This window comes from Sinohyriopsis cumingii, chromosome 2 (genome assembly GCF_028554795.1).
Source record: "Sinohyriopsis cumingii isolate HCF-2022 chromosome 2, ASM2855479v2, whole genome shotgun sequence".
NCBI classification, from domain to species: domain Eukaryota; kingdom Metazoa; phylum Mollusca; class Bivalvia; order Unionida; family Unionidae; genus Sinohyriopsis; species Sinohyriopsis cumingii.
In genome coordinates this window covers 91235774-91257893 of record NC_142962.1, presented here as the reverse complement: position 1 = coordinate 91257893, position 22120 = coordinate 91235774, and the positions used below count along the sequence as shown (strand labels likewise).

The 22120-nt window shown below is 35.5% G+C and overlaps 1 protein-coding gene across 1 annotated transcript in view; it reads left to right on the top strand.

The window, feature by feature from the left end:
• Positions 1-22120, top strand: part of LOC149805358 (kinesin-like protein KIF6) — a 79349-nt gene that overhangs the window by 28634 nt on the left and 28595 nt on the right. The window contains exons 9-14 of the mRNA XM_089949664.1: positions 1242-1329; positions 3410-3553; positions 5088-5278; positions 10200-10305; positions 13910-14054; positions 20256-20513. Coding sequence (XP_089805790.1) covers positions 1242-1329; positions 3410-3553; positions 5088-5278; positions 10200-10305; positions 13910-14054; positions 20256-20513 — 932 coding nt within the window. The remainder of the gene's footprint in view (positions 1-1241; positions 1330-3409; positions 3554-5087; positions 5279-10199; positions 10306-13909; positions 14055-20255; positions 20514-22120) is intronic.

The following is a 22120-nucleotide window of genomic DNA, read 5'->3' as shown; positions in this document are numbered from 1 at the left end:
ACTACAATAAGTTAACTTGGTCTTTTGGAGTAATCTACATTTAATTAGATTAACTGAGATACAGCTATTTGCAGCAAGGATAAAGAACCTGTGTGTAATACTTAAATCCAATATATGTACTTGCAGTGATGACATTCTTTACCCCTTTGTTGAACATTTCCACCAAATCTATTTGATTGCAGGCAATGACAATGATATTTTTGTTTAAATCTGATTCTTCTTTTATCATTGTGATTTGATATTAGTGTGTGCTTAGAAACCTTCAGATTTGTAAATGGTAGAGCTCAAAGGAGAAGATTATCTTGTACAGGTTACCATGAACTAACATTTTCTTCATGAAGTTAATCTGAAACATGTTTTACAAATTTTCTGTCCTATTTCAGTTTTTGTAGCAAAAATTTAAAATAGGTATAATATGTACTGTTTGTACAACAATTTTTTTAATCTCCACCGCAGATCTTCATAACCAGCATAATTCAGAAACCATTCAACATATTCTGATGGAATTTGGTGTATACACTGTCTCATAGACCTAGATGTGCCATTTGGGGTTTTGGTCTTATCTACTTCATATCTTTAAATGGAATGTTGCTTGTAACCATCATAGCTTAATAATTTTTTAACATTAATAATGTACTTTGGTACAAATATTGGCACATAGAAATCAATGTACTATTTATGTGTTCTGTCTTGTCTAGTCCCTTTTAGACAGAATTATGACCCATGTGAATAAAATTTATGGATTTCATCTTGTGTTAAAAATACAAAACACACACACACTCAATTCGATTTTAAACTGAGTTGTCTTTACATGATATTTTGCTTGTAATCAGTATAATTAAAGAACCATTCAGCTTGTTCAGATGTAGCTTGAAGAAAATGTTATTTCTTAGACCAATATGTGCCTTTTATGGATTTTGTCTCTTCTACTCAATTTTGTACAAAATTTTGGCCCATGTCAATCAATTTTCATATAAAGAAGTTGGATTTGAAACATTTAACATCATCATTTAGAGAAGTTATGGCCCCTGAATAACAGTCTTGTTGTAACTGGTTTTCTCTACACAATTTCCTCTGTTTAAGGCAGTAGTGGTAAAAATGAAGTGAGCAGGGTCCTTTGTGATACATCTATTACTAATAGATTTAGTTACTAAATTTTGGTGACCTAGGCTAACAATTATATCTTGGACTTGTTTGATATTGTGAACATTTGTACTCACATCCAATGCTCTGTTTTCTAGGTCAGAAAGAGTATCAAAGAGTGGAGTGAATGGAATTTTGCTGACTGAAGCCAAGTATATCAATTTGTCTCTTCACTACTTGGAGCAGGTAATGTATTTTTGTGTGAAATAAATTTTTGATTACCTGGTCTGGTTATCTCATAGGACCTCAACTTAACTGTTTACTCAAACTCAACTTTCAGATAATTGGTATTAAAAAAAACCTCATTAACATGCAGAATATTCAATATTTCATTTAGACTGGTGTTAAATATGATTTTATCATAAGTTAGTATAAGAATGGTTTTCAAACAGATGCAGGTTGTACACTCAGACTGAGGAGTTTGGTTTTATATGGGACCGACTCTAAATTTTGTTGCTGTAATAGAACAACATGATCAGAATTTTTAATTAACTATCTACGTCTGTATATCTTAATTCTTGAGAAGGAGGTTACCAAAATTTCATGATTTCTTTAGCTTCCCTGGCTATAATCCCAAGTGAATTTACAATATTACCACTCATTATATTGTTTCTTATCCAATTTTGATTAAGTATGGAATATAGCTTGATATCATTAAGATCTTGGATCAGTTTAAATATGAGCGAGATTTGCTAATGAGACGATTTTGCATCAGATAGGCAGATTTAGTTACTACTCTAGAAGACTTATATTTATGGTTCACTGATTATGAGCAATCTACACATTAATGAGCTAATTTTGTGAATGACTAAGCTTTTTACCACTCTGGAGACTGAATTCTAATCAGATTTTTCTCCAGCTTGTTAAATAAATGTACATTATCATTGTCTTAGATCTTTAATGAGTGAAATCTATGCATATTATTGAGATATCTTGTATCTGATAGGCTGGGTATATTATCTTTCTAGCTCAGGAGATTGTATCTGATAGACTGGGTATGTTATCTTTCTAGATCAGGAGATTGTATCTGATAGACTGGGTATGTTATCTTTCTAGATCAGGAGATTGTATCTCATTGTCTGGGCTTGTTATCTTTCTAGATCAGGAGATTGTGTCTCATTGTCTGGGCTTGTTATCTTTCTAGATCAGGAGATTGTATCTCATTGTCTGGGCTTGTTATCTTTCTAGATCAGGAGATTGTATCTCATTGGCTGGGTATATTATCTTTCTAGATCAGGAGATTGTATCTCATTGGCTGGACATGTTATTATTCTAGATCAGGAGACTACAGTTCTCATCCAATTTGTTTAAAGCATGGTAAATGGATTGATATCTATCTATACAGCCTGGATGATTTTAATTATGCACAAGAGACTATGCATATTAATTATTAATTTTATCATTAGAAAGAAGTTTCATCAGACTTTAGTAAAATCAAGATGATATAAAATTGGGGAGATAGTTCATAGAGGTCATATACATAAGCCAGCCTAATGAAATGGCTAACTCCCAAGATATGCAAGCCAAGTGATTGATATCAATCATAGTTGGGTCACATGTTTAATTTTGCAAAGGATATTTTCTTCTATATTGCAGGCAGATATTATTGTGAATTCACTTATTTTCAATGGTATCAATCTGTGTGGTTTGATTTTTTTTAAACAACATTTTATTCCATACTTAAATTTGTTGTTTCGTGAAAAATTCTTGCCATAGATACTGATTTGTAAGTGGAGCCCAACTGCAAACTACACAGACAGATCTGCCATCACATAATGTACCAGCAGATCTGGGCCCATGCAGTTTATTGGAACTAATGAGTAAGACAAACAACAAGGACAGCAGGAGCACAGAATCTTTGTTGTTTGCAGATCAACTCAATTTAAATGTTAATATATATGGGTATGTTTTTTACAGAAAGATTATTTTTCATTGGTTTGTAAATTTGTGGTCTGAAACAACCATGAAATCCATGGAAACTGGTATCCCATGAAAATTGGTGCCTTTCAAAAACTAGTACTCCATGTTAAAATAGTAAGTTTACAGTGTTTTTTCCTATCTTGTCATTCCTCTATTCATGAAGAGACTTCTTGAACACTGCTGAGTTTCATTTATTCTGTCTTTATTTATCAAGATCTGTTACTATCTGTTGCTTTGACAACTTGACAAGAAGTTACGGTTTTTCTTTTGCTGTGTAATTAATTACATAGAAATTTATTGATTGCTAAATGATGAGGTGAGATGCTAATGCTTATCATACCTTCAGGTCATCATTTCCTTATCGGAGAAAAATCGACAGCACATTCCCTATCGTAACTCCATGATGACTTCCGTGTTGCGAGACAGTCTGGGAGGAAACTGTATGACTACCATGATTGCCACCTGTTCTGTGGAGAAGCGAAACCTTGATGTAAGTATGATCACTGGGGTACAGATGGTTGGTTGGTTGGTTGTTTTTCTAACAGCACTTTCAAAACATTATTAACTATCTCATGCCAAAGAAATGTTAACTAAGTGCCTTTTCCAAAGGTACACCAACCAGGACTGTTCTGGGCAGTTATCACACATACTACCCTTGCATTAAAAGTTTCCTGTTTGATGTTAAAGTAGCTGGGTTACTGCTGTTCCTGCTGCAGGCACTCCCATGATTTCATAACAGCATCTTCATCTGAATCTAATATCATCAAAAATATGGTGGTAGTCTTATTGAAATATTTATTTATCTTTGAAAATAGACCCAAAGATTAATATAAAATGGCTTTCTGTATAATGTAGCTACATTGTCTTCCCAGCACTGTGTACTGTTCACAGACTAGGCTTAAATCTATGTGGTATAGTGGAACATCTTTATGGAGATAAAATTTAGTGATTTTGTCAGATAATTGGAGATTTGAGCTAGTTATATGTTTGGAATTACCGATCTGTGGAGGATATAATGTAAAGGATGATTCATTTTGATGATATTTATTTGTGTCATATCACTCTTAGACTGTTCAATTGATGATACATTTTGATGGTATTTATTTGTGTAATCTCACTCTCAGACCATTCAACTGATGATACATTTTGATGGTATTTATTTGTGTAATCTCACTCTTACACCATTCAACTGATGATACATTTTGATGGTATTTATTTGTGTAATCTCACTCTTACACCATTCAACTGATATACATTTTGATGGTATTTATTTGTGTAATCTCACTCTTACACCATTCAATTGATGATACATTTTGATGGTATTTATTTGTGTAATCTCACTTTTAGGCCATTCAGTTGATGATACATTTTGATGGTATTTATTTGTGTAATCTCACTCTTACACCATTCAACTGATGATACATTTTGATGGTATTTATTTGTGTAATCTCACTCTTACACCATTCAATTGATGATACATTTTGATGGTATTTATTTGTGTAATCTCACTTTTAGGCCATTCAGTTGATGATACATTTTGATGGTATTTATTTGTGTAATCTCACTCTCAGACCATTCAACTGATGATACATTTTGATGGTATTTATTTGTGTAATCTCACTCAATGTAGATAACATAATTACCTACAATGTAGATAACATAATTACCTACAATGTAGATATCATACTTACCTATAAAATGTAGATAACTTAATTACCTACAAAATGTAGATAACATAATTATGTACAATGTAGATAACATAATTACCTACAGAAAATGATCTTATTGCTATGCCAGAAAAAAATATTATGAAAATATCATTATTCAGGTGTACTACATTAGAAAAAGAATTAAAGATATAAAAGCATTAAAAAACAACTGCAATTATTTACTTTTCTTCTCTATACTGGATTAAGTTAAATTTTGCAACAGTATACAGGTTGGGTACTGTGCAAGTTTTCCTAAAGGGAAAAGAATAGACACTACAGCTGTATATGCAGATAAATCTTGGTTGTCTGTTTCAGGAGTCCATATCAACCTGCCGATTTGCACAGCGAGTGGCAATGATCAAGAATGATGTACTTGTGAATGAAGAATTGGACCCAAAGCTGATAATCCTCAATCTAAAGCGAGAGATACAGCAGCTGAAGGAGGAGCTTGCATTGGCAACAGGCCAGCAGCGGACAGACGAACTCACTGACGAGGACCTGCAAAGGTGAGTGTATTACTCCACAGATCTTATGCAAGACTTTATCAAAGCACTGCAAACAATGTAACTTACTAACTACTATATTTACCCATAAGCTCTGTACAGACCACTGATAACAGTGTAGACGTGGATGTTAAACCAGCTGATCTAGATCTTCAGTATTCACTTGAAATTGTCATTATAATAAACCATGTAGGCCATGATTTGTTTGTGCATTATGCCACAGCAGACATGATATTTTGAGTGATAAACAGGATTAAAGATGTTAAACATCACGAAACATGTCTGCCTCTATCCTTTTCTGTGTATGGATCTATATATAAAAAATTGCCATTTTTAAGATGCATACCTCGCTTATTTGGCCTTAGAAACATAAATAATATTAATAGATAGACAGGAACTTGAAAAACTCTCACCAGATATTCCTCATATGTCTAAGATTCATTTTGCAATGTTATCAACCACTCCTATTGCCTAATTGGTTAGAATGTCTGCCGTGGATGCAGGAGGTTGCAGGTTCAAACCCAAACCGAGTCATACAGAGTCATACCAAAGACTTCTAAAATTGATCCAAGCAGCTGCCTCACTTGGTGCTCAGCAGTAAAGAGGTTAATGTTAGAACTGGACAATCGGGTGTCATGATAATGTGACTGGGTTGGACATGATGCTACATGTCTGCAACATGATGCTCCAGTCTTAGACATAAGTATAAACTGCCACACTGTGGACATCATGGTGATATGACTGGCAAATTGTTAAAGCTAAATTTTAAATTTAAATCACACACACACACACACATACACACACAGATGACCAAGGTCAAAAGTCTGAAAGTGCAAAAGTATATTTTTAATGTTAAAGTAGAAAACTTTGTATCAAGTGATGGTTTTTATTGTTGACTTTTTTTTTACTTGCCTTTTTGTCACATATTATCATGGTGATATGCAGCTGAGGTTTTTCACATCTAGGTATAGAAATACAATGAAATAAACTCCTAAATTGTTCTTTAGATGGATCCAGTGGTAGCTTATTTTTGTGCACTAAAGAAACTTATTGGTAATGAAATAGGCATATTATCACAAAGTAGGATTAGAAAGGATTTAATGAACTTCTGAATTTTCCTTAAGGAAGCACTACATAGTTTTAAATGGTTAGCCATAAAGTGATATTATGATTGAAAAGACATTATTTATTTCCTCCATGTTCCTCCTGCATAATATACTGTTCTATCATGAATGCATGATTTCATGTTGTGTCATGAATGGTTGATTTTATGTTGTATGCACAGGAGAATGGTGTGTACTAGCCAGATTCAAGATTTAGTTTTAGCTACAATGTGCACAAGCAGCTGCCCATTTTCTACTGGCTCTGTTTTTATGAGTTTATTAAAATTTTCATAGTGAGTGATTTTGTGTGCTCATGGTCCACTTTTATCTTCATTAAAATATATTTTGGGATGTAATTGTCATTGCCTTATATATAAAATATTGCTGATTTTGTTCATATAGGTTTATTATAGGGTTAAAAGGCATCCCTACACTACTTAGGCTCCTCATCATTTTTCTACATTTGTTATAAAATCCAGTGCATTATTTATAAGTTTATATGTACAAAGACTATCTTACCATGGACACAACATATTCAAAAATCAGAATCGGTTAAGTTTCATTTTCTAAAAATAGTTGCATTTGAATGATAAAAGGCAGATTATAAATGGATTTCTTAGGGGCTACAACATGATGTAATGATGGCTGATTGATTCTTTTAGTGTATTGATACCTGAAAATCATGAAATTTTGGAATTCTATGAAACTGGAGCTGGAATATTTTTTGACCCATTTTGACTTCCAAATTGTCTACATGCAGTCCTAATAAAATTGATTCAACTAGAAATTTGTTTGATTCAGATTTGGGTAGTATGGAAGATGTCACTAATTTGACTAACACATAGAAGTTAATTTAGGCATTATTATTATTATTATTTAAACAATACACAAGACAGAATTTAATTAAATGTTTATTGTACACATAAATTAATCTTTAGAATAATGGGGACAGATATCATCACTGCTCACTGCACCAGATGAGCTCCAAATTTGCCTGTACAAATACATAAGGAAAAGAGACTTGGGTGAGTTTGTGAATTTGTGTATTGGGACAATGATAACGGGAATTCAAGAGGTCAGATCCAGAGGATTGTTATAATAAAAATGACTATGATTGCAAATGACACTGATAAAATGTTGCCTTGTCTGCGGCTTTGGTCTCAAGGGACTGGTTCAGCTCTCTGAAAAACAAAATTTTAAAAAAACTAGGAACTGACTTCTTTAGAAGAGTAATCATTTCAGACGTGGTTTAAGGGGGTGTTTGTAATACCACCCTAGGAAGACAGTGAAATGGGACAGCTGGAATCCATTGTAATGCAGTGAAGGTGAACATAAAGGTTTGCAGAGGCAAGTATGACACAGCAAGATCAGTGAGCATTCTTGCATATACAGGAGGAGGTTATGGTACTTAAGTGGACAAAGTTTAAAAAATTGTCAATGAAAGCAAGGGACATAATTTGTTTTATGGAAGGATGGATATGACACTGAAAAAAGTAGAATGGCTATTTTTTCCTGCAAGGGTAAGTACAAAACTGCAAGGGCACCAATCTGGAGGTCCAGCAAAGGGACTACAAATTGTGAGTGCATGTAGGAGGGCTAACAAAGGCAAGCGCAAAGGTTGTAATTACCAAAGAATTAATAATATAAATAATAATAATAATAATAATAATAATAATAATAATAATAATAATATTATTATTATTATTATTATTATTATTATAAAAGAAACAAAGTACAATCAACATATGCATGTGAAAGGTAATAATAATTAAAACATTTCTAGAAAATTCATTGAAATAGAAATAGAAATATTTTCAAATTATATCTGATATATTTTGACCGTAATTTTTAAATAAAGACGTTTAATCAGATTTTGAAATTAATAGTTTGAGTCATCTAAGCAGTAGTAACAAAAAGAGGATGATTTTATCCATTTTAATTTTCGTCTTATTTTATTGCTGTTGTTTTTATAGAAATTTAAATTTTTGTTTAATTGCAATAATAATAATAATAGTCATATTTTCAATGTATGTGTTAAAATACTGACATCTTAATACTATATTATGTGAATCAAACAAATTTCCTCAGTAAAGACACTTTGTTGAAAGCAATCAAACAGATTTCTTCTGTATAATTAAACCTATTTTTGAAAGCATTGAAATACATCTCTGTAAAGACACCTTTTTAAAGCAAACATATTTCTTTTGTAAAGCCACATTTTTAAAAGCCATCAAACAGATTTCTTTTGTAAAGCCACATTTTTAAAGGCAGGCAATCAAACAGATTTCTTTTGTACAGCCACATTTTAAAGGCAATTAAACAGATTTCTTTTGTAAAGCCACATTTTTAAAGGCAATTAAACAGATGTCTTGTGTAAAGCCACTTTTTTTTAAATGTTGCATTATTGTGAAAAGTTAGCCAAGAAGAAAAGAGAAATGACATTCAGACTCTACTGACAGTACATTTTTAAGTTTCAGAGATTTATGTCACCATAGTTTGTCTCCATTTCATTTTAGTTTTTGTCCTTATGGTGATAGAAATATGGCAATTCTGTGTGTGAGTTTGTGTCAAACCACTGGGCCTCATTTAGTGTATTAGGATGCTCCATTTCCCCAATATAGCATGGATTTAACATTGGACTTCTCCATTCATATTCTCTGATTTCTAAATTGCAAAAGTGTGTGTGAACAGAGGAAGGAATGGTTCAAAATTTATGATGTTTTGAAAGGATTAAATCATTTTGAGGTAAATTTTAATTGTGCTAAGTAATTATTTTTCTAAGATTTAAGATGGCTTATGGTTCAGAATGGGTCACATTCAGGAGACTGTAGGATAGTAAAAATTATTCACAGTAAGATTTCCTAGTTTTGTTGTTTATATGTGTACATGAAGTAGATGATTCAGTGGTTATAAAATCACATCAAGGGGAAATTATTCCTGAGAAAACAGGTTAATCTGTTCACTATTGTAAACTAGCTGTTAGTGCAGCAGGTCATTGATCTTAATATGTATTTTATATCTTCTTCTTATTGGTAGCCCTATAAGAGTTCTCAACAATAAATTGTTATATATGATTGCATATAAGTAGAAACCTACAAAACTGAGTGGACCCAAATCTGCCATCACATAATGCACCAGCAGATCTGGTTTTATTTAGTTTGTTTGGATTAGTCAGTAAACAAACAAGATAAACCCAGATCTATCATTGCAGTATGCACTGTCAGAACAGGATCTTTGTTAATTGCAGTTGGACTTGACTTCCAAGCAAGTATATATGGTATGCTTTCTTCATTAGGATGATTGAATAATGAAACCCGTTCTCTTTATATATGCACATCAGATAACGAATTATAATGATTGAAGTATAGCAATTTAAAGTGTGGATGAAAATAAAAGTGACCACATTAAGAATGGTCCTGACTTAGAATTTAATCTTTTTAATTTCTAAGAGACTCTTTATGTATACTCCTCTCTTGAAAGATTCGGAGTTCTTTTAATGCATACCATGCATTCTTGCTTATATGTTGAGTCCAACTGAAAACAACGTAGACACAGATCTGCCATCACATTATGTGAGGGAGATCAGAATCCATGTTATTTGTTCTACTACTTCCTTATAAACTACATAGACCAAGATATGCCAGTGCATTATGTAGTGGCAGATCTGGGTCTGTGCAGGTTGCAGTTGGACTGGACTGGATTTATAAGTGAGTAGTACTAATAATTTATTTGATTGTAGATGATAAGATTTCTTCAAAATCTTTGCACCAGATAATATGTAGCAAAAAAATCTTCTTAAGAATGCCAATATTTTTGTTTAGATGCCAAGTCGCCGTGGCTGCTTACCTAGAGGATAGCGATCCAGATGCTATTATCAGTGTTGGAGCTGACATGCGTAAAATTCATGCCTGCTTCAGCATTATGAAGGTCAGACACATGATCCATTAAATTTTATGATCACACTGTATTAACCCATACATAATATTTACCCAACTGTGAATAGCATTGACTAAGATCTGCAGTAACATAATGTGTTGATAAATCAGGCCCTACCCTGTTCATTTGGTCTCATTAGTATTGTGTGGCAACAGATCCAATTTGTGCTGTTTCCAGTTGGCTGCATGTTACAAACTAGAAAATGTTAACATATTTAATGCAGGTGATTTTATTGTCTACACACTCATGTAAATATTTCATACTCAGCTTTAAAACTTGCTTTCCTGTGTATAAATTATGACTTACCTTGTGTCATTATTTATGTCTTAAGTACCTGTATATCAAATATTTAACTATTATGAATCCGTATGGAAAATACAAAGAGTATAGAAAAAGGTGATTGTTAAATTTTGATATCAGATCATAAATTGACAAATTTTGATGCAATAATGGAAGAAAGGTTGATTATTGTCGAACATACTTTTGTGAGTAGCAAGGCAGAACATTCACTTCTCTGGCACAAGCAGCTTCAATAGTTATTTTTTGTGGTTTTGATTAAAATCTTTTTTACCTATAATTCCTAACCTCTTGATAGATTTTTATCGCACATGGAGTGAATCGCTAGGAAGCAAAGGCAATTCTTTGATGTGCTTGTTTACCCCATTTACCTTGAAGTCAAGATAACAGTCAGAGAAAATTTGCATTAAGATTGTGGTTCAAGTTGTTTCATTTGCTCACATCAGCTAAACCACTTGATAGATTCATTATGAAGTTAAGACAATTCATTCTACTTGCTTGCTCATTTTCCCCTTTTATATTGGATTTTAAAGTCACGGTCATACTAAATTTGACCTATGGTTTTGGTTCAAGCTTTTTCTTTTATATGTATTTCCTACACCTTTTGTTGGATTTTTTTCGTATTTGTGATGATTCATTATGAATTAAAGACAATTTATTCTGTGACATGTGTGATTGTATCTTTGACCTTTTGTGTTATGTCACAGTCCTAGAAAATTTGCTTTAAGTTTTGGGTTAAATTCTCCAAACTTGGGATGAATCATTTTGACATTATGACAGTTCATTTTGTGATATGCTTGCTGAATTCATTTATCTTGAAGTCAAGACACACATTTTCCAGTGATACTTTAATCACAGGCTCAGCATGCAGGCACTGGTCTCATGTTAGAACTAGGAATCATGGAATAAATACAGTGTGCATAATAGGTTTAGAAATTGGAATTTTTCTTCTTTTTTTGCATAATGCTGATTAAAAGTCATGTATAGAAATATCTACCAGACTGTTTTAAATACTGGCCTCTAGGTAAGGTCATTCCTAGACATAGATTTTGTATCAACTCATCTGACCTCAGGGTAGTTATTACAGGATATAGACTTTATTTTAACTACCCTGGCCTCTAGGTAGTTATTCTTAGACATAGACTTTGTATCAACTAATCTGGCCTCTAGGTAGTTACTCCTGGATATAGACTTTGTATCAACTACTCTGGCCTCTAGGTAGTTACTCCTGGATATAGACTTTGTATTAACTAATCTGGCCTCTAGGTAGTTATTCTTAGACATAGACTTTGTATCAACTAATCTGGCCTCTAGGTAGTTACTCCTGGATATAGACTTTGTATCAACTACTCTGGCCTCTAGGTAGTTACTCCTGGATATAGACTTTGTATCAACTAATCTGGCCTCTAGGTAGTTACTCCTGGATATAGACTTTGTATCAACCACTCTGGCCTCTAGGTAGTTACTCCTGGATATAGACTTTGTATCAACTAATCTGGCCTCTAGGTAGTTACTCCTGGATATAGACTTTGTATCAACTAATTTGGCCTCTAGGTAGTTATTCCTGGATATATACTTTGTATCAACTAATCTGGCCTCTAGGTAGTTACTCCTGGATATATACTTTGTATCAACTATTCTGGCCTCTGGGTAGTTATTCTCTGGACATAGATTTTGTATCAGATAATCTGGCCAAAGGTAGTTATTCCTGGATATAGACTTTGTATCAACTATTCTGGCCTCTGGGTAGTTATTCTCTGGACATAGACTTTGTATCAACTAATCTGGCCTCTAGGTAGTTACTCCTGGATATAGACTTTGTATTAACTAATCTGGCCTCTAGGTAGTTACTCCTGGATATAGACTTTGTATCAACTAATCTGGCCTCTAGATAGTTACTCCTGGATATAGACTTTGTATCAACTAATCTGGCCTCTTGGTAGTTACTCCTTGATATATACTTTGTATCAACTATCCTGGCCTCTAGGTAGTTACTCCTGGATATAGACGTTGTATCAACTACCCTGGCCTCTAGGTGGTTACTCCTGGATATAGACTTTGTATCAACTAATCTGGCCTCTAGATAGTTACTCCTGGATATAGACTTTGTATCAACTAATCTGGCCTCTTGGTAATTACTCCTGGATATATACTTTGTATCAACTATCCTGGCCTCTAGGTAGTTACTCCTGGATATAGACGTTGTATCAACTACCCTGGCCTCTAGGTGGTTACTCCTGGATATAGACTTTGTATCAACTAATCTGGCCTCTAGGTAGTTACTCCTGGATATAGATTTTGTATCAACTGTTCTGGCCTCTAGGTAGTTACTCCTGGATATAGACTTTGTATCAACTAATCTGGCCTCTAGGTAGTTACTCCTGGATATAGACTTTGTATCAACTAATCTGGCCTCTTGGTAGTTACTCCTGGATTTATACTTTGTATCAACTACCCTGGTCTCTAGGTAGTTACTCCTGGATATAGACTTTGTATCAACTATTCTGGCCACTAGGTAGTTACTCCTGGATATAGACTTTGTATCAACTAATCTGGCCTCTAGACAGTTACTCCTGGATATAGACTTTGTATCAACTAATCTGGCCTCTTGGTAGTTACTCCTGGATATATACTTTGTATCAACTAATCTGGCCTCTAGGTAGTTACTCCTGGATATAGATTTTGTATCAACTATTCTGGCCTCTAGGTAGTTACTCCTGGATATAGACTTTGTATCAACTAATCTGGCCTCTAGGTAGTTACTCCTGGATATAGACTTTGTATCAACTAATCTGGACTCTAAGTAGTTACTCCTGGATATATACTTTGTGTCAACTAATCTGGCCTCCAGGTAGTTACTCCTGGATATAGACTTTGTATCAACTAATCTGGCCTCTAGGTAGTTATTCCTGGATATAGACTTTGTATCAACTCATCTGACCTATAGATGGTTATTCCAGGAAGGAGACTGTATCAACTAATCTGATCTTAGGGTATACAGAATTTGTATCAACTACCCTGGCCTCTAGGTAGTTATTCCTGGACAGAGATTTTAAAAGATTCATTTGATAAGTCACAATATGGTATACATGGAGATATAAGCTAAGAAAACTTAAAATATGCACCTAACTATGCTGTAAATTGCAGTAGCATAGGGTTGGTAAGTAATATCAAGTCTATCTGGACCATTGTGTTGTTTTGCTTTATGATATTTTTCAGTATAACACATTTTTAAAAAAACTATAAATGGATGATGACTGTCGTGAAAAAGATTGTGTATTAGTGTATTTTCTTGCAGAAACAAGTGTTGGATAAGCCATCAGTGCCTTCAACAGCCACTTCTAAAGCCCCTGAACCAGTCCAGAATCCAGACATGAGCCCATATGCCAAAGCTGAAACACAGAAACTGAAGGACCTCATCTTGCAAAGAGATAATGAAATAAGTATCCTACAAAGAAAACTAAACTTTTGAATTCTTCTTATGATGGAGTTACAAATTATTTGATCGGTTTTTAGCATGACTTGCTACCAAAATTTGTTTTGAGTACAGAAATCTGTGTCATATATGTGAGCTCTCACTCCTCTCGCAAAGAAATAAGTACTCTTGTTGTCGATTGTGGGATTTATGACAGTTGGTATGAGGTACAATAAAAAAGCCAGACTCGAAGAGTATTACTTTCCCGAAATATATTAACGTATTCAATCCCTTTGTCTTTCACTTGCGTGAAAGACAAATCTCCGTACTGCTCGAAGTGTTGTATGACTCTCTCTCTAGCCTCGAGTAGTAATTCCCTAGCCTTTTATTAGTATTGCGGAGAGGTGGTTTTCATACACGTGACGCACGGGAATCATGCACCGCACTCGATCGCTCACTTGTTCGCTCACTCACAACAACCACGCACATTAGCACATGACGCAAGTCCCGGGTCACATACTCCTTCCCTACAGGTAAATGTCTCCCGACATTTAGCAAGAGCGTGCTTAAAAGAAATACAATAACTACAACTACCATTTTGAACCATCCTTCAAGTCTGGAAAGAGTAAAAAAAAAACTATCATACATACGAAATGATTAAAAATGCGGAGCTTTAATTTATTATTTAAAATTATAATTGAATCGTTGTTGTCAAATGCCTTGCGGTATTTAATTTACACAAAAGGGACTCTACTGCATTGTTTCAGCTATCCACTGCTACAAGCAGGCCTGAAATCTATAGATAGTAATTCACACGTAGTAAACTGTTTGCGAACACACCCACTGGCCTAGCCGGTTGGGTGGTTTTCGGTCTCTGGTTGAATGCCTCAGCGGTTGCTGCCCTGAGTCATCCTGTTGTGACCCCTATGGCGCTGGTGGGCTTAGGATCAACCTCACAGATTGACGGTCTGGGTCTCTCTCTAATCTAGTCGAGCTTTGAACTGACCTTTCGGCAGATATCTCTGGGGAACTGAGTACTCTCAGGTGAGACATGAGAGGGAGTAGAAAAATTACTCGTGGGTTCACCTAAACTACTGCCATATTGCCTAGAACTACTTGTTTGAAAGTTTACGCTTTCAAGAGGCATGCTAATATGGGTATCGATAATAGAGTGAAATCTATTATCAGAGGCAATTCGTATAGGGTGTTCACGGAATTGAACATTATCTCTTCTGGCCCATCTGGATCGTCTTTGTGGTATAACATACCGGTCAGAGTCCGAGTCAGAACTCGAAGATTCAGAGCTCGACTCCAAAAGTGTAGCCTCTGGTACACCCAGTTTCTTCTGAACCTGTTTCATGGGGACTGGATCACAAGGAAGGTAGTCAAATGGCAAAAGCATATTACAATGCAATGTGCACGTTAATTTCGAACCCTCGACCCTCTTTACCTTGTACACAGGTATATCTAAATTGGGGATTGATATCACCTGATATACATCCTTGGACCACTTGTTGGCTAATTTCTGTTTCCCCTTCAGTCCAACATTGCGCACTAAGACTCGGTCCCCTACTTCAAGTTTGGACTCGCGGACCCTTCTGTTGTACTGGGCCTTGTTCTTAGCATGGCTCTAGCTAGACTCCCTCGCCGCGGCCATGTAAGCAAATTGGAGGCGGTTTTTCAGTTTTTCCACGTACGCATGAGGCTCTTAAGCAGCCTCGCCACTATCTGGTGTAGTGCCCAGATAGGCGTCGACAGAAATCCTGGGGTGCCACCCAAACATAAGAAAATGGGGCGAGAATCCGGTAGAGTCATTTTTAGTAGCATTATATGCATGGACAATTGGAGCAATGTAAGATCTCCAATCTTGTTTTTGCTCTTCCTCCAATGTCCCTAGCATTTTTAAGAGCGTACCATTGAAACGTTCGCAAGCACCATTCCCCTGTGGGTGGAACAGGGAGGAGTGAGACTTCTGTATGTTCGCTAATTTGCATAACTCCTTTATAACTCCACCCTCGAAATTATGTCCCTGATCGCTGTGTAGCCTTTCCGGAAAACTATAATATCGAAAGAAGTGTTCATAAAGGGCTTTAGCGGTAGTCTGAGCCGTCTGATTGTGGCAAGGAACGGCCTGAGCATACCTGGTGAAATGATCAGTTATCACCATTATATTCTCAAACCCTCCCTTAGATTGCTCAAGAGACAAAAAGTCTATGCAGACGAGTTCCATTGGGCAGGTGGTGTGAATTGGGGTTAATTTTGCCATTGCCTTAACCAGGGTCTTTCTGCGTATGCACCGTTCGCAAGACTCCACCTTGCGATTCACGTCCTTCTCCAGACCTGGCCAATAAAACCTTTGCCTAGCTAACCAGAGTGTCTTCTCCCTGCCTTGATGGCCCATATCATTGTGGATACCTTTCAAGACAAGGCTCCGGTATGACTGGGATCACAAGCTGTTTGATTGATTGACCATCAAGAGAAGTGGTTCTGTATAGAACGCCGTTTTCAACCACAAGGTGGTCCCATTCACGGAGATCCCACTCCCTGGGCCGAAAACCTTTACTCTTGAGGTCAATAATTCTCGCTAGAGTTTTATCAGTCAACTGTTCCCTGTCCCACCTTATGTTATTATACTGTTTAGACGCAAACACCTCATCGGCCGACCGAGGTGCTGGATCATCCGAAATACTCCCAATCAAGGGTGCAGAAACAGTGGCTGAATGGCAAATGGCTTCCACCACGTCTGGGAACATTTGTGGTAAACGCGAGAGACCGTCGGCGTCAGCATTATTTTTGCCAGCTCTATACCTGATGGAAAAATTGTAATTTGCCAGAGCCACAACCCATCTATGCCCTGTAGCATCCAGCATTGCCGTCGAAAGGACGTATGTTAATGGGTTGCTCTCCATGATCACCTCGAAGGAAGAACCTAAGAGATAGTCATGGAATTTATCCGTCACGGCCCATTTCAGCGCCAAAAATTCGAGCTTGTGAGCTGGATAGCGTTGTTCACTATTTCTCAACCCCGGACTGGCGTATGCAATTACTCTTTTCACCCCCTCTTGCTCTTGATATAGGACTGCGCCTAAACCAGACCCGCTAGCATCCGTATGCACTATTAATGGTTTAGCATAGTCGGCAAATGCTAAGATAGGGGTAGAAGTCAACTTATCTATAAGATTTAAAAAAGCGGTTTCTTGAGCATTTCCCCAAGTCCAAGGAGAAGCTTGTTTGTTTTTGGACTTATTCTTTCGAGACGCCTTGGTCGTGCCATGGAACTCTAAAAGAGCGTTTAATGGTTGTGCTATTTGCGAGAATCTCTCAACAAAGCAGCGATAGTATCTTGTGAACCCTAAAAACTGACATAGCTCCTTAATGTTTTTAGGTTTGGCCAATTCCTAATCGCAGAGGTCTTCGGGTCGGTCTTGATACCTTCCTCTGATATAACATGGCCCAGATAAATGACTGAGGACATGAACAACTCGCACTTAGAGGGTTTCAGCTTAAGACCGTGCTGATGTAAGCGTGCAAACGCAGCTTTTAACCATTCTATGTGCTCGTCAAACGTTCTGGAGAATATGAGAATGTCATCAATGAAGATGAGGCACTCTTTGAGATGCATTTCTCCCATGCATTTCTCCATGAGATGCTGGAAAGTAGCCCCAGCGTTGCACAGACCAAAACTCATTTGGTTCGCCTTGTAAAACCCGAGTGGACCCACCGAGAAGGCTGTATATTGCCTATGTTATTCTTCTATCTCATCTTGCCAATAACCAGACCTAAGGTCCAGCTTAGAGAAGAACCTGGCCCCTTGTAAGACATCGACTGTATCGTCAAACCGTGGAAGCATATAAGCATCCTTCCGGGTCCTTGCATTGAGGGACCTGTAGTCTATACAGAAACGTAAGCTGTTATCGCGTTTCCAGACTAACACAACATTCGAGGAGTAGGGACTGTCAGATTCCCTACTTGCTTGCAGCCCTTCGGTCTGGTTTACCAGTCAAATAAGATCTTCTCTCCTTCCGACGGGTTCCACGGTGGGCGCCAGATGTGAGCTCTCACTCCTCTCGCAAAGAAATAAGTACTCTTGTTGTCGATTGTGGGATTTATGACAGTTGGTATGAGGTACAATAAAAAGCCAGACTCGAAGAGTATTACTTTCCCGAAATATATTAACGTATTCAATCCCTTTGTCTTTCACTTGCGTGAAAGACAAATCTCCACACTGCTTGAGGTGTTTTATGACTCTCTCTCTAGCCTCAAGTAGTAATTCCCTAGCCTTTTATTAGTATCGTGGAGAGGTGGTTTTCATACACGTGACGCACGGGAATCATGCACCGCGATCGATCGCTCACTCACAGCAACCATGCACATTAGCATACAACGCAAGTCCCAGGTCACATATATACCCATTTAATTATTTTACAATGATGTTCATTTGGCTGTATGTAGACAATTCCAAAGGTATTTCATTGTATGTTTCTGTTACACCACAGATAGCACAGATTTAAAGTATATGTAAGTAATCATTGTTAAAACTTTTGTTTTATGTCCTCATTGTATCGGTATAGATGGTTTATTGTATTACCTACATCCATGTCGTCTAATGTAATATCCATCATGAAAATTGTATGTCTGCATGATAACTTTTGAAAGATTTCATGCATTGGAACTAAATTTGGTCTGGGACAATACATTAAGAAAACCCCTGTCAGGTTTGATTTTCACCATTTTCCAGCAAAACTTTAATAATATTTCATCCATGTTTGACTTTGTGCTTCCATTATCACTAATGTCTTTTGAAGGGCTTTATAGACTGAAAACAAGCTTGGTATAAAGGTTTACACTGAGAAGACCTGGCATCTGTTTCAAGTTTCATTATTTAAATTATGACACTTTTTGCCTTCATATCTTGAAATCAGATTTGGTATGTTTGATTTTTACCATTGTCAGGCAGAATTTTATGGAGTTCTGGCTACTATTTGACTAAGATATTTGCTCTTCAGTTGCATCCTCTTGGCAGGGCATCCCTATTGAGTGGCCATATTTAAAGTCTTTCTATCTCGCTGAATGCAACTGACATTCATTAAATGCCATTTTGTTAGAGATGCTGCTATAAATTCGAACACATCCATTGCATTCAGAAGCATTCATTTGGAAGAGTGAATCAACTTCCACCTGGAGAGGCAGAAGTTTATAATGTGAACTCAGTTAAGGAACATTATGTGAATGTACCTTCTGAAAAAATATTGGGCTATTTTTCTGGAGTGAATGGGTGCCTGCACATAGGGGCAAGTGGGGGCACTTGCTACCCCTCTCCTGATTTCACATCTAAACATGTTTTGGCATACATTAGTAAAACTTAATAGCTGAACACTACATTTTTGCACCCTAAATAAAAGAAATAATTATGTGGGCACCCTTGCAGGAGTGCTTTTTATGTAGCAAATTTTTACCATATATTTTTAAGGATTTTATATATTTTGTCTTTATATTTTATTTTATTTTAACATCATAAAATTTCATCTTTTATATTGTGGTACTTCATGTTTACATTTATTTTGTATTGTTTATCTTCCTAAAGTTTCTTTTACAGTTTTCATCATTATATTTTTAGAACTTTACTTTTAATTGGCATCATATAGTTAATATTGTGCCAAGGGTTTGTTAAACACAACTACATTTTTAATTTGGAATTATATCCTTGAAAGTTTCTTTTGCAGAGTTAAGTCAGCCTCTCCTTTGTTTCAACATAATTAAGAGTTCCACACATTTTTTTCATTTTATGTTTTAAGAACATAATTCTGAGTTCAAAACCAAGGCAATTAAATCCACTATATTGACATCTTTTCTTCTTGATTTTATTTATAAGGGAACTTTTCTCATAGGAAAACATTCATTGTATGATAAAAGGAAAAACAAATTGGTGAAAACCAAACTGTGAATAATGTAGATTGATAAGGAATGCTTTCTTTAAAAGATCAGGTTCAACTAAAATATATAACTTTAGACTAAATGCAAGAAATCTGACAAAAATTGTTTACACTCTAGTTTCATAAAGAAATTCATTATGTGGAAGTCATATAAGAATAAAGTGGGAGCTTTGGATTATTCATTCCTCTTTTCTCAGACTTTACCTTGAGGCACTCAGATTCCTTGATTGCCATCCTTGAAAAGAAATAAAATTATGTCACTTTGAAGATATGTTGCCTTAACCAAATACCACAAGATATACTAGTAAATATGCTAAAGAAAGAGAAGAAACGTGCTGCTGATGCATTTTTACAACTTGAGAGGTTTGGTCACCGACCACCCTCAGCTAGGAATGGCTCAGGTCAGCAGGTCAATGGGCATGAGCAGTCCTCTCACAGCCATTCAGAAAGTTGGACCTCTGATGTCTCCAGAAGAACACCTAGCCATGGGGGATGGAGTAAAGAAAAACATAGATTACAGAAGGAAAAAGAAGAAAAGACAAAGGCCAAGATTTGTGAGTTGATTGAAAATAGTCAGTCTTATGAACCTCTACGTTATGTTTTCATTGCTATTCCTTAAAAATCTCTTTGTGTTAAAGGTATCTTTGTAAATAAATATCAACAACATAATATACTTGCAAAATCTATTTAAGAAATACAAGTTCAAATCTTTTTTTAAATGTAATGCTAATAATTGAATTTATGCTGGTTTAAGTGACTCAGAATTGACCGGTCTGCTCTATTCTTTTAGTCAAGAATGGCCAATTTATCTCATAATTTTGTTGATATGTATGACAATTTTAAATTCACATTATTTTGGTGTTCTGTTTGGACATTATTTGCTACTACAATGTTATCTTCATTTTGTTGATAATGCTTTTGAAATATAGCATATACGTGTCAGAATAAACATAATACATAGTATGCATAGATCTTGAAAAACCCTTGACAATTAGAAAAAGTCCTTGAAAATGTCCTAAATTTGCATCAAAAACCCTTTGAACCCCATGAAATTTGCTAATATCTGACTTATTACTTTTGATGTATCATTTTCACCTATTTAACTATTTTAGGAGAAATTGGATTATTAATGATGGTTCTGATCATTCATTTTATCAAACAATTACATTTAGTCAGATTCCTTAGACATTATTCCTTGTCTTTGCCTGACTGTGATACATTTTTAGTTAAACTGCTCAAAACATAGCTTAGGTGTCATGATTTTTAAACCAGTAAGAGCAAATGGCAGATGAAGCATAGTGAATGTTGACTATGTCATCCAGTATAATGATGAAAAAATACATTAAATCACAAATGGATCAAGAAAACAAAATACTTATGGATAAATCGATGGTAATGTATTTGTTGTGTAATAACTTAGTAAATTTGGGGGGAAATGTGGGAGTATGCCATTTCCTCACATTTGAGAAGTAAAAAACACCAATTGCACATTGGAATCATCTGAACAGTCATTTATGACTTCATTTCTGAAGATTGAATCTGAGAAAAATTATATCAATCAGCTACTAATTCCCTCCTCTTTCTGATGCTACTGGTGGTTCAAACCCAATATTTGGGCTGTATCTGCCTCCCAGACAGTCATCATTACATCTTTTAGCCTCAGTGGGAAGGCGTAATCCACAGAAGAAAAGCAGAAGCCATAGCTGAAAGGCATAAGCCACAGGGCCTCTAGCATGTACCATTCAGCCAAACTGTCAAAGGAAAAGATCTCAAGGAAATGCCCTTTAATTATTAATATGAAGGAACACTTTAATGGTATGGTTGAATCCCTGGAGTTGTCAAATATAGAAAATAGACTGCTTGGAAGATAGAACATAATGATTTGACAAAGTACTCATGAAAAATTAGTAATAACAGTAAATTTTGTTGACAGTGCCATTATTCGATATATGTTGATGTTTATATTTCAAGATTTAAACTTTCAGCACATAATTTTCTAATTTGGAACATGGTCTTGTCACAAATACAGTGTAAAACAGATTTCAGAATTTGACTTTAAAAGTGGGAAAGTTAATTAAACAAACCATATAAAAAATTATAACTTGCCCATGAAAAGCCCATAAATTTGGTCATAAGATTTTTGTACCAATTATGTAATAAA